The 14,539-nt window shown below is 32.4% G+C and overlaps 1 protein-coding gene and 1 long non-coding RNA gene across 5 annotated transcripts in view; one reads left to right on the top strand and one right to left on the bottom strand.

Moving 5' to 3' along the window:
- Positions 1–14,539, bottom strand: part of ADGRB3 (adhesion G protein-coupled receptor B3) — a 954,807-nt gene that overhangs the window by 171,706 nt on the left and 768,562 nt on the right. For all 4 annotated transcript variants that reach the window (XM_001365288.4, XM_007484165.3, XM_056818441.1 and 1 more), the window contains exons 18-20: positions 13,574–13,700; positions 11,893–11,996; positions 8,653–8,755 (exon numbers count right to left, since the gene is read on the bottom strand). In XM_001365288.4, the coding sequence (XP_001365325.1) occupies positions 8,653–8,755; positions 11,893–11,996; positions 13,574–13,700 (334 nt within the window). The remainder of the gene's footprint in view (positions 1–8,652; positions 8,756–11,892; positions 11,997–13,573; positions 13,701–14,539) is intronic.
- Positions 1–14,539, top strand: part of LOC130457402 (uncharacterized) — a 238,001-nt gene that overhangs the window by 222,957 nt on the left and 505 nt on the right. The window contains exon 4 of the long non-coding RNA XR_008916584.1: positions 13,585–13,649. This is a non-coding gene — a long non-coding RNA (uncharacterized LOC130457402). The remainder of the gene's footprint in view (positions 1–13,584; positions 13,650–14,539) is intronic.

Here is a 14,539-nt window from a genome sequence, read left to right as displayed (position 1 = left end):
GGAAAGTCACATAGAGGAGACAAAAGCAGGGCAAAGCAGAATGAGATTGGGAGAATCCACATGGAGTAGTCCATGTTATCAATCAATTAGCAAACATTTATTAAGTGCCTACTGTGTACCAGGCACTGTGCCAGTCATGAGGAATACAGGGTTGTATGCATAGAGGAAATGGTTGAAGCCAGGGGAGTAGATGAATTGGCCAAGAAGAGAAAGGGCTAGGCACAAAATTTTGGAAAATACTTATTACTTGAGGGATATGAGGAAAAATAGAGACTTTGCACTAGTATTGCTTTATATGTAATCTTCTAGGTTTGTATAGTTTTTATTTTTTTAAGAGTGCAGTATTTAACAAGAGTGATTTTATGCCTTGCTCTATTCTTTATATAAGATATGAATTGCAGCATTTCTTGAAGCTTATCATCAGAAGCTTATATTATTTCATAGCTACTGATTTTTTGTGTTTTAACCCTTTTTATTCTCTTTCCCCTCCCCCAAATTTTTTAAAGCAAAGCAAAAAAATTATTAAAGGCAATAAATCTTTCTTTATTTGGATAGACTAATGCTTTTATTTAGAATTTCTTCTATGGGACTCAAATGCGTCTTCATTTCATGAAATTTCATGAAATTTCAGTGTAAGAAATACCAAGAGAAAATTAATGAGGAAATAATATGTGTCCACTCATCACCATTAACACTATTTTCTTTTTTTAAACCCTTACCTTTCATCTTAGAATCAATACTGTGTATTGGTTCGAAGGCAGAACACCAATAAGTGTTAGACAATGGGGGTTACACAGCAAGGAAGTATCTGAAGCCAGATTCAAACCAAGGACCTTCTGTCTCTAGGCTTGCCTCTCAATCCACTGAGCCACTCAGCTATCCATTTCCCCCCACCCCCAATTAATACTATTTCCAATGAAAAATATGCTGGTTTTCCTCTGGTCCTACCAAACTAGTGACATCTTTGGTTTTTTGTCTCATAGTAAGTTGCGACAAAAATGTGGAAATTCTTATTATAAATGCAAATACATTTATTAAAACCAAGCTTAAATTTTAATTATTTTTAATTTTTTTGCTAGCCACAGAGATTTCAGTAAAAGTCCTGTCCACATTTCTGTTCCCTTCCCTATCCTCAATGTTCTGTATCATGTTAACAAAATAGGGTCTTACAGTGGGAGATAGCATGCTCCCTAGAATCAAAACCAAGAAGTTCTTAACCAAAACTAATAGAATCACCTTAGTATATTGCCTGAGCTACCCTGCTTGATACCTGTGAGATTTAGTTTTTTCTTGATGTGTACTGCTAAGCAAGTTCTATTATCATCTAAAAAAAAATCCAACTATCTGAAGTATACCACTCTGAAAATTCTCACAAACATCCATTGAGGCAGTCATGCCAATCATTCAACTAAATCCTAAGCATCATCAGCAGATAAGATTGAAAATAATTAACTTCTTTCCCATCTGTGTAGTTCACTTTTGCCATTTGTTTTCAATTGAATTTACCACTGACTTCTTGCAGAGAAAATAGGTAAACAGTATTTTGTTTACCTCAGATGGCTAATGTCTTTTTATTTACAACACAATTGCTAATGAAGCCAAATGAGACAGTGCTTCAATGTAAGCAGGCTGAAATAAAAAGACAATTTAGAAAACCTGAAAAATATTAATCAGTCTAATAGTAATCACTACCTTATTGAAAAGGGAAAAGCACTCAATAAGCAGAACTGGAGCATAATCAGAAGATTTATAGCTCTGGGCAATGAAGTCCAAATAAAATGCATCCATTTTTCCTGATGGCCCAGAAAAGAAAAGAGGATAATATGGAAATAGTTATGCAACAAAATCATGTTTCCATATCACTAGAACATTAATAGAAGAAAAATGAGAAAACTTTCTAAGGATAAAATACAGTACACATGTACACTTAGATTCTTCATAGCGTCTGAAAATACACACTCTTATACTATTATTCTATTAGTACTAAGGATCAGGTTCTATTAAATGCCTCCTTTTACCTTTTGGATGGCTACATTCATGACTCAAGCATTAAAGGGAATACTTGTGGCTGTTTTGAGATATGTGGATGCTGAGAAACCTAAACTTAATGGAAAACAATGGCTTCTTGACAGAACTTAGGTAAAAAGCAAGGCATAGATTTTGCTCCTTAGGAAACCCTATTCAATAAATCTCTTCTTCATATCTCTCTTAGGGCTTTGTATGAAGCTATTCACTCATTTTTCACTATGGCTATTTATGTAATTTCATTTCTTCTCATTCCCCATTTTAAGTTCCCTGAGGGCAGAAATCATATTTTTGCATTTCTTAATGTATCTAATAAAACCCAGTAGGCACTTGAATATTTTTTAAACTAGATATAGTACCTTGTATCATAGTAGATGCCTGAAATTTTTGGAATTGAGTTTTATATGTATGATGTGATTCTATATATGTGAATAAAGGTCATTCCATAATCATGGTGGATTTGAATGGTGTTATATGGAAAATATGTCCTTAATTATCTTCTTATATGACTCTCTTGTAATGTTTTTGACAGAGACGAGGAAGAAAAGAGTGAGCTATGTTGCTATGCAAAGAGAGCCATGTCAGTGGACTGTCATGAGAGGAGAATTACTACTAGCATCATAGCTCTCTCCAATATCACTTCTATGTCATCTGTAGAATGTAGCATTTCCATGCTAAATAAAAGAATTAGACTTTCAGACTTGACATAGTAGGGATATATGTGTCATGACAATCCCTCAGATGCTTGGTAAATAAATTTAATTGCAAACTTGAGCACACGTTTTGAAGAAACTAATTTTGATTTTTATTTTTGAGAGAGAATTTACTCAACTTTAATAAAGAAGCAAATTAAGGGAATGGTTCCTCTTCTTTAAACTGTTCTTTAATGTCTCAGACTTGAGGATCAGCAAAGATAATTCCCAGGCTTAAAATCTTGGATATTATGTTTGAGAAAGTATTGTCAATTCGAATTTAGAAAACCTGAATTCAAATAATTTTCTGCTCTAAACTATAGGCTTCACTTTGAGAAAGATCACTTCAACTTTCTGGATCAATTTCCTCAACTATAAAATGTGGAGGTTGAACTAGATGTTCCCTAAGGAATAACTATTTTAAATACAATTATGGCTCAGTAGTCTATACATTGTTATAATTAAAATTAATCTTGGATACTTCATTTTACATTATAATACTTATTAGTAAGGATAAAAAGAAAAAAAAGAATGAATAGTCTTCCTAGGAGATCTCCAAAACTTAAAACAATATGTAATTATGGCTAAGTTTCCCTTATCAATTCCTGATTTCCTATGCCAATTCCATGAATTTGTAATATAATGGAAACATTTTTTTCAACTTATGGAAAAAGTATAATGGACAATAAACTATTTGTCTAATGCTGCAAAAAATCATAGAACATTTTACCCCAATATTATTTTTTCTATTTATAAAGCTGATATATTATTAATTTGATCTTCTACAAACAATAGATTATATAGCTGATTTATTCTGTTAATGGTTGATATATATGTTTATTTAACTGAATTTTTGAGGTTGCCAAAAAAAGGTAAATTGACTGGTCAATTCTTTTATACATCCTTCATCAGTAAAAGTATAAAATAAAATTTCATTTTCCTGGTTTGTTTCATTCTTTTAAAATTTCTATTATTTTTTGTGAAATGACATTTTTCATGACTCAATCATTATCTTAATAATCTCACAACACTTTATTTACTTTAGATTTTGGCTCTTTGCATTCCTGTTACTCCTTCCATTAGACTGTAAGCTCATTGAAGGTAAGGACAGTATGATGAAGAAGAAATAGTCTTAGTTTTGGAGTTAAACCAGAGTTTTTACTGTATGATGTTGGGCTATTCAGATAGTCTTTCTAGGATTCAGTTGCTCATCTCTGAAATGAAAGAATAGATGTGATGTGCTTTCAAGTCCCTTTCACTCTGAATCTCTTCTAATTTTTATCTAACCCCTATGGATTAGAATAATGTTGTATACAAAATAGGCTCTTGATAAATTTCATTGAATTGAAATGAGATGTTGAAGTTAAGTGAAAGCCTGATACTATTGATCCATAATCTCTTACTAGGATTCTTCCTATATAACTTTCTTATAGCATTGACTTTCTTAAAACAAGCAAAATCCCATTTATCTTAGGGCTTTAGTAAGGTGCTTGAAGTTAAAGATTGTAATAAGAATTTCTTTCCTTGATATCCCAAGGGAGGAGAGTATCTGCCAACAATCTGAAATAGTATTTGAACTAATATAAATGGTTTCTTTTTGTTTGTTTGTTTTAAAGAAAAAATGTTTTACCAATGGGAATATTTGGAATTTCCTCTCTTCCTCTCTACTTATGTTCAGACATCTTTTTCTTGTATAGATCTTTAAAAACCAAATTATACATTTTGCTTAATGTAAAATGATGGATGATTTAAATTTCCAGTGTTCAAGATAAAATGAAAATGTGTTCATATTACATATAACTTATATTTATTATATAGTTCAAAACCAGTTAACACTTTATATCCTTACTCTTGTATTCAAGGCAGAGGCTCTTAAAAAATTAAGCTTTTAATCTTTATAAGAACAGAATTTAAAGTCTTTACAGAAGACTGATCTATGAATTTTCTAAATGTTATTCCTTGGTATGAATATTAGTCTTTTATTTTTACTTTTTCTCAATACCTACACTTACAGATATTAGTATAAACACACAACTATATACATTTACCATATAGTTTTCTTTTTAAAAAATCTAATAATAAGTAGGACTTTTTCTCTATAGGTTTAGCTAATTCCTTCCCCAATCCCTGTCATATATAAATAATATAAATACAAAAAAAATAATGCATAAAGAAATTTGGCTGATATCTTGAAGATACAATCTTTATATGTTCAATTTTTCAAAGACAAATATTTTAGCTAAAATTTAAAATATTCATAGAGATCAAAGAGCAATTTTATTTTATGAGAAAGTTTAAAATATAATCAAGTATATTGTAATTAAATTTCACTATGTAATTTTTAGGAATAAATATAGGAAATGGTATTTGGAATTCTTACTTTGCTCAGCTAGAAAATAAAGGTAAAGTCTAAGATTTGCTCACATTTTTGGTATTGTGCAATAGGTAATTTCAATATCGTAACCATATACTTTCCCAGAAAAATAAAATGCCCACATAACTCAAGAACAAAAAAGAGTAAAGATATTAAATAACAATGGTAACCATAGTTTGACAAGAATTTTATAATCTTCAGATGACAGCTCAAAATATTTTATACATCTATTTCAAATGTCAAATTTCACTATAAGCTAACTCAGATATTCTTTTTAGGCAAAATTAGAAATCTTTCACTCTGACAAGTTTTCCTCCAATTTTCATTTTTCATAAGGAAAAAATTAAATAAATAAAAGAGCAAAGAATAAAATCAGTGACAAATTCCCATAGCACCACAATAGTCTCATGTACAACCAAAATAAAAACCACTAGATATCCATCATTATTATAACTTTTTTATTTTTTTCTGGGAGCATACACTTTAGTCCTATAATTCTCATAGGCACAATTCCTCTCCTCTTTCAAAAGGAATGATTGCTTCCCAATCCAGTTCAAACAAGCCTATTTAATATAGCACACTTCCATTGATAACACAAAGTATAGAGTTCATGTGAGGCCTTTCAAAGCTCTTCCAATGGGAACGTGGGATGGAGGGATAATGATAGTGAGAACCTATTACTTGATATTTAGTTATCTTCTCAAAGCTATCAAAAAAGCCTTAAATTGCATGGCAAAGTTTTTCTGACATGGGGCACTATAAAAAGAACATTGTATCTGAAAACTAATATTGGTCATTGTCATTATCCTCTAGACCATCAAAAACCACTATTATCATCACCATCAAAGTGAACATTTTTGGTCAGAATTTTATCTAACACTTGTAAAACACACTTTTTGTCTTTTTCCACTGGTTTAAAGGAATCAATTATTAGGTGCTGCAATGAGGAATTTAAAAACAAAAAAAAAGTTATGGTATTTACATTCTAATCTTTTCCCATTTCCAGAAGTGACCTGTATGACATGGCCTGTCTTTCTCTTTGAGTGACAGGGGCTGGGTCTATAATTTCTTTGTGGATGAGATAATTCTATCTCAAAATGGTTGAGAGAGGCTCATGTAGGCTCATGTTTTCTCAGAAACCTATAGTTTTAGAGACTAAAATATTGGGTAGTAAGAACTGAAAAGATTTGTCCAGTATAATAGTATACAGCACAGACAGGACTTGAACTCAAATCTTCTTAGCTTTGTCTCCTCTAAGTCTAGCTTTCTCTCCTCTAAGCCAGACTAATTATTTTCTCTATGAATTTTACACAAAATAAAAAAAAAATGAGTTCCTCCTGAATTCTGAGAACACAGTAGAGAAAATGATCAGTAGCTATAATTGTGTTCTCCCCCCATGTTAGAAAATAACGAATATAAGCACTATTTATACTATAAATAGTTGTGACAATAAACAGAAAAGCTTCTGGATAAATATATTATTCTATTGTATAACAACTTTCAAAGCTTTTCCAGTTTTAGAAGCACATATCCAAATGAAGAGAGGAAATTCATTGTGTGGCCAAAGGAACAATGTGCTTGGGACCTAAACACATCTGGAATTCCAGAGAGATTATCTCAATTTACTAGATTTATGTCTCAGACTTATTTCCCCTAGTTCTATAGAGAATGGCCTCAAAAGGTTTAAACCAAAGAAAATGTAAAGAATGGTTATTTCTATAATTAGCATTTCCAAGTTTTGTTATTCAGTTGTAAAATGGTGATAGTCATATTTATATTACTGATATCACAAACCAACTAAGAGAATGACTAAGAGATAATTTTCCTGGAAATACTAAGCAATATCTAAATATAAGCTATTTTTAAAATTAAGTAAATGAGGAATGTTCATCAAAATAGCCATAAGAGAGTTAAACAGTATAGGGGAAGATAGGAATCTCTAATTCAAGGATTCAGTCTGACCTGTGGCCCAATTATGTCACTACTTTCCTCACTATGATGGTTGCTAGAGAAAGAGTTTTTCCTTAATGGGTTACAGAATGAATCTATTACAATCAGAAGGTAGTTTCAGGCTTAAGCCAGAGAACATTTAAAGAATGGTTATTCATTTAATTAACATTTCCAAGGACAGCTGCTTACCATTCCCCTATCCCTATCTCTCCAGTAAGTGAAAAAGAAGTGGAAAAAAAAAAAACTGTTCACTAAATACTCACTCAGTACCTAGAGTGTGAACCTTCTCTTACCTTCTCTGAGCCAATTTTTCAAGCATTCTTCCCTCATCACTCTCCTTTAATGTTTCTTTCTACTCCTCCCTTTCCTCTTTTCCCTTCTTTTTCATTTCTGTTTTCACCTCCCCTTCAGCTAAACTTATCTTAATGAGAAAATTGAAATGCATTTTATTTTATTTTTAATGCATTTAAAATGTTTTATTTATTAAATGCAATTTTAAATGCCCCCATTCTTAATTTTTAAAAATCATGTGAAGTAAGCTAGTCTTTTTATGTTCTCCTTTCCTCCCATCCAAATATAACAAAAGTTGTAGGCATAAGTAAAAATTTCTTTTGTACTTCTATGTAGTCATGGAGAGATCCTTAAACTCTTGGTATTTCAGAAGTCCATATGAAAAAAAAATCACAATTCTTAGTCTAAAATATAGAGAATATTGGTACAAAACTCTTGATAAATATACTGTAATTATCTAAAATGCCAAAACATTCACTAAAAATTGAATTCACACTTCCTAAATGGAAGCCTACAAGAACCAACTTAATTCTTGGTCAGAGTTAAGAAGGTAAAAACAATCATGCTTAGAACTTTGGGGACCTACTAGTCCCTTAAGGTTTCAGGCAGGTTAGTTTAAAGAAAGTCATTTTAAAAGCTCTTCTGAGTTTGAAAGTAGGGGAGGGATTCTAGAGGAATTCAGAAAGGGGGGGGGTAACCTATTTGAGAATATGATCCACAACATCTAAAAAAAGAGACAACTATGTTCCTGCATACCATGAGAAAGAACACTGTAGTTCGAGAATCATCATCTCAGTTAAACATTAAAATCCTTTGGTTTAAGTAAATTTAAAAAGTCTAATATGCTTTGCTACTGGAATAGTGCCTATACAACATTTACAGCCCAGCTAGGATATTCTTCTATTACTCCCTGAAGGCACATTTCCTTGAGCTCATTTAGAGAGCAGCATGCAACTTCTAAGCAATTTATGGTTGCCTTTTGAGTGTCAGTATGTTAATAAAGAAGACCAAAACATAGTGGCAATCCTATTACAATTAGGATAATGAGTCACAATTTTTGCTTTTGATGTTTCAGGTCTTTGAACTCTCTGAGCTTTGATTTGGTGTTTAGAAAACATTCTTACCACAGAAAACAGGGTACAAGAGAGAAAATCAACCCATTGGAGATGCATTTTTGAGGGCAGAGGGAATATTTTAATCTAGAAATAAGTACAAAAATGTTCTTGCTTATCTTTTTTTAAATTAATGGTTAGATGACAAATGACTGATTCTAACTTAGAGAAATACAAAAAAAGGAATTAGAAAAACCAACATTCATACCTTATTATGTGTTTGAGTTTGTCCAACCAGTATAAGGATATTTGATGAAATGATAGATAGGCAGAAGTTAATTAGGATTATTGACCTCTCAGATCGGATATACCTGTCCAAAGAGATAAGTAATTAAAAAATGTTAGAATTTAAAACAAGCCCTGCTGAAACATTGTCTATTATATATAAGAAAATACTTTTAAATGATAAATTTCACAGAAAATCGTTTCTTGCAATTCAAGTATGTAATGTTATGGTATAGAATTATGACATTTAGAACTGGAAGGGATCTTAGTTATCTACTAAGTAGTTTCCTCATTTTGTGGATGAGAAAATGGAATTAAATGATTTTCCCAAAGGATTAAGGAAATCAACTCATGATTGGAATCAAAGACTCCATAATTCAAAATTACTTCATGGTTAGGAATATTTTAGCATATCCCAAATTATGGTTTTGAAACTACCAAATTTTTCCAAAGCCAGAAAATTAATTTAAAGGTTTGACTTCTACTTCTTTTTTGTGTGGAATTTCTATAAATGCACTGACTAATATAATGAAAATCTAAAACTAATATGATAAAATGTGCTCAGCACTGTTATGTAGATCAACTTATAAAAATCTTGTAAAGAATGAATTCCAATCTTGCAGTACCATTCTTAGTCGATATTAAAGTAATAGAATGATAATATATATGTATTGCATATGTATGTTATATATATATATATATATATGTGTGTGTTTTTTAAAATAATTCCAAAATAAAAAAATAACTGCCTTATCTTTATTTTGGGATAGAAAACCCAAGGGAGTAATTGTCTTTAAACATTTTTTAAGCTTTTTTTTTCAATTGAAAATTATTAAAATTTTTATGGTATTCTGAAGGCACTTTGAAAAAAATGATTGATTACTTCTCTTTATATAATATCCTATGCATACTTAGTTTATGGCAGTATATTTCTTTTAAAATGCCTTACACCTTTTTTGTGCTTTGTTGGTGCTTTGTACTGGGTCAACTTTCAGAAGTAAATATGTTCCACAGTAAGCAATGTCCTTCTGGAGCCATGTTGGATATGAAAACTCAGAATACAATGAATCTGGAATATAAAACCAAAGCCTCCTCCTCCTCCTAATTTAGTAATCATGAGTAGCTCCAAATTTCAAGGCACATTCCAGGAGGGCATAATAAAAAGAATCTTTACAAACTAAAAGACATTCCATTTCTCCTCAAAACAAACTCATATAGCTACCACAAAAATCAGGCATGAGGGACCCCAGGTTTAACTCCAGAGCATTTCCACACTCATTTATGAAGAAATTATTATCATTTCCTCCCTTAGGATAATAACAGACATTACAGATGGGATAACTTTGTGCTACTTCTCATTTTCCTTTACAGTTCTTCAAATAGAATTAGTCCTTTATCCAATGTTCTAGTACTCCCTTGAAAAATTTTGTGTATTGCTGGCTTGAATAGTCATCTGGCTAATTTTACCTATGGAGCAGGTTTAAGTTCATTTTAAATAAGCCATGTCATTGAAAAATCAATTTTGCATATTCCTTGTTAATTTTTTCCTATATTTCCATCAGCAATTTTAGTGCCTAAAAGATCCTAATTTAAGGTAGAAATGGTAGAAAGGCTTCCTAATGGATTCATCTAGACAACAGGAAGTAGAAATAGGTTTTGAATGTATGAATTATGATGTTTTCGATATTTGGGCTATTCTCTCCAGTAATCCACGTCATATCCCTTATGTGCTTTAGTAAATGGTTTTCAAGAGGTTCTCATGTTGAAAAATTCATCAGCCTTAACCAACCTGGTGATAACCCTTTCTAAGGCTCACCTAGACTGGCCCTCTGACTAAAGACATATAATCTATATCTAAGCAAGTAGTTAGAGATTTATAATTGAAAACTGCCAAAATACACACTACATGAAAAAAAAGTCTTTAATAACTCAGTCATTTCCAAACCATAATATATCATATCTGTAGGACTTCTTTGAAGTAATGGATCTTTTACTACCAGAAAATAATGATTCTATCAGAGAACCTAACTCTTTCAAACACCTTAACTAAAGGAAATTTTTAAAAATATATAAGTCTTTAAACAGTCCAATTATTGTGCTATAAGATATAAGAATTGATATTCTTTACTAAGTTAACTTTATTGATCAGCCAATTAAGTATTTTTTATGAAAGGGGAAAAAAGAATGGTTAATGAAGACAACAATAAAGGTAGTAAATCTAATTATATGGCTTTTTGCTACAGAGAACTGATGATCATTTTAGGTGGTGTTCCCATTACTAACTTACTTATAAAACAAACTCGTTAGGACAAGGATACCCTCTATGCCTGCATGATTTTTAATACTGAAAGCACTCAGCAAAGAAGAAATGATTCCTATTTCTTTTCATAATAGTCATGCTTTTATATCCAGTTTCCCAAGTTCAGAACATTAGTAGTTTAGTAAATGCATTTAGTATAGAATTCATTTCTAAATTGAAGTTTTGTCACTAAAATATGGTAACAAAACTTGTGGATATTATACTTAGTCCTATAACATTCTAGGCCTTAGGAAAAATCCAAAGCTTTTTCTTCTATGTATCACAGAAATAAGTTCCAACTAATGTTATGGTACATTTTTCCCAATACTCCTTATACTTCTTTTATGTTATCTCTTTATTGACTCACTTGATTTGTCCTTCTTTGATAGAGAAGAGGAAATACTATGCACTCGAAGGCCTTTGATAAGCTGTTGAAGTAGTGTTGAGAAATAGGTCTTCAAGGGAGAAGGTGAATTTATTTGACTCTTTTTAAATTCACTAATATGAAACTCAGAATTTGACTACTTGGTAACTGAGAATTTCTAATGAATATTCCCATTTCATTTTTGTACTGAATGGAAATAGGAAACAGACAAAGTATTATGTAGGCCTAAGCTTTGGATTTTTTGATGCCTGGATCAAGAGGGAAAGGAAAGTGTTAACTAATGGCACAACTATACACTTAATGACCAACATCACTAGGTCTAGAAGAGAGAAAACATTTTAAAAGAATTTATAAAACTGTATTATCTCCAATATCTCAGCATATAATTTAATCAGGCAAACCATTCTAATTTATAATTATAACTATTTCTTTAGAATTATTGCACTAAGTAAATAAAGCAGACTGACCATATATTGGATCCCCCAATTACTTCCAAACAATTGAATGTTTCAATATAAGTGCATAAGTCAAATACATACCTCCATAGTGCTGCATAGACAACTGCTAGGGTGATCAAGGCCAAGCAAGATAGACCACTGCCTACTATGAGAGTTACTGAAGGTGCCCCAGATGATTCCATGATCTGTAAGTCACACATACACACACACAAGAAGAGGGACAATTGATAGAAATTAAAATAATAGAGTAGAAATTGAGTAAAACTAAACTACCATTTAAGAAACACAACCAAAGTCTAGTTTGTCTTTGGAACAACTTTATTCCCATAGCTTTCATTTCTCCAGGGATTAATTCTACCAATTCTTCCCCTCCTTCTCCAACCTCCAATATGAAATTACAAATAAGCCCTTATAGGCTTAAAATGTTTTAGTATATTATAACAACTTAATAAACTATTTTAAAACAGAGCCCTGAAACTTGATAGTTATTTACATGTTAAATGATTCTTCAGGTAAAATTTAAAGCTGTTTCTTTTACTTCAAAAATATATTCAGTAATTTCTTTAAGGATATTTAATAATATTTTCTCTGTTTTTGCTCATTTACTACTCATTTAATGATTTAAAATCTAGTTCATGCTTACTTGAAATGTATCAAACTTTCTGACTTTTAACAACTTTGTCCTAAGTCAAGTATTCTCTTATTTAATTTCCCTTACTTGGCCTCTGAGCAGCATGGAGAAATTTTTTGAGATATGAATATGTTTCATTATTTAGCTAATGAATATTATATGTATATTTAATTTACACAATACCTATAGTAGTAGTAAAACATATGACCTTGAAAAATGAGTCTTGTTTCCTATTAATTACAACTAAAAGAGAGTAAGAATATACTATTAAAGTGACTTATGTACTTAGAAATTAATGTGGCAAAAAACAATGACTGCTATTTTAAAAGTATTTTTTTAGTATTGAAAGTTTGAAAGGGTACATTAGAAGCTAGTATATTGCTTCAAAACCCAAGGGAATTTAACAAAATTATATTTCAGCATGTTTTCTTCTTCCATCTACATAAGAGAAGAAACTGGTATTCAATTAGGCCAAATTTAGACTGGACTATAACATTTATTGGAATTGCTATTTCCATTTCTGGAAATAATTTCTAAGATGAACAAATTATTTCTCATTTAAGCATTACCTTACAGCTTTGCTTTGGGAACTATTATAGAAACCTCTATACTTAAAAAGATTGATCATACTTTTTTATATTCAGTGATTTCCTAAAAACTTGATTTGACCCCCCTCACCCTTAGATATCAGCAGACAACCCCAAAAAACCTGTACTGAAAATATCCAATGCAGATCTGCAATGTGTTTAGCTACAGTGTCTGGGATTTTCATTCCACTATCAACAGTATCCTTACAAATTCCTTGCAATTGCTTTACTGTCTTTAAAAAAACTAAGTTGGCAATTATTTGATTTGAAAGTTTGCAGCACATTAGCATTACAGTGAGAAAGCTTTCTCAATTCTCTACTGCAGAAATTTCAAGTTAGGAGGCTTAAAATTGAGTAGGATTTAGTTCTATCACACCAACTGAAATTCAATTCAGTAAGCCACTGTAGCCAAGGAGGAGACGAACCTAATTTTGTCATCCTGTAATATTGTACATTCCCCCATCTAAAATGCAGTTCCCTGGAGAAACACTACACAAAATACCCCTGTCTTTACATTAAACCGTGTTTTCCCTTTGTTACTTACTATTTCTCTAGGTTGCTGAGCCAAAATGGCGAAGGTGGAGAGACGATCACATAAGCATTTCGTATGGGATGCATCGGTAAGCACAGTTTTACATCCCTGGGTGGACCAGGTTCCCAAAGACTCGTTCCTGCAAAGGTGGGGGGGAGGAGGGGAAATCAGGATAATTATGCCTGATGGCCAATTCCGTAAAGAAGAAAATGCAGTTTAATTGAGAGAATCGTCTACTGTAGTTCCCGGACAGGAAGAATCTACTTGTTGTTGAACAGGACGTAATTTAGATGCATCTCCAGTTGTACAGTAATGCAAAGCGAGAGGGGGGAAAGCAGGCAGGCTGCTGTGCAGCGTGCAAAGAGCTGTCCAAGAGCTGTCCAGCGCCGTTGGTGCTGAAACCAGGGCTTGCTCTGTCCAGCCCTCTGTGAGGAACCCAGCAGCGGCAGTGGTGGCGGTGGCAGCAGCAGCAGCAGCAGCAGCAGACTAAGCTTTGGCAGCTACTTCCTCTGCTCATCGGATCATTTCAAACACTCCTGGTGTAAAGAGGTTTTTCTTATTCTCAAACCAGCTCTGACTTCCGTCCCGCATTTTTGGCGGCGAATGCCGGTTTTTAAAATGCTGATTTCTCTGAAAAACCTACCTAAAAGGTTATATTGGTTCGTCTGGGTGATACCAGACCTTCTCCACTGCTTGTTAAGGGTATTTTCCTCCCTATAAAATCAGTTGTTGTAAAAAATTCACCCTGGAAACGGGAAGCAGCGGCAGCGGCATCAGATGGTTCCAACTCTTATTGCCTTTGCCTAAGCTCCAGCAGAGGGGTGGGTTTCAGTGCTGCTTGCACTGCCACTGCCAAAGGCACGCATTCGCCCTCCAGACTTCACTCAGCCTAACTCGCCTCTGCAGCCCCTTTGATTTCTTCCCCTCCCCCTCTCCTTGACTTGGGGCAATAGCATTGGGATAACCCTAAGTCAAAGG

The sequence above is a fragment of the Monodelphis domestica genome, chromosome 2 (genome assembly GCF_027887165.1).
Source record: "Monodelphis domestica isolate mMonDom1 chromosome 2, mMonDom1.pri, whole genome shotgun sequence".
Taxonomy (NCBI): Eukaryota; Metazoa; Chordata; class Mammalia; order Didelphimorphia; family Didelphidae; genus Monodelphis; species Monodelphis domestica.
The sequence above is the reverse complement of the archived record's forward strand: the minus strand, read 5'-3'. Positions and strand labels throughout refer to the sequence as shown.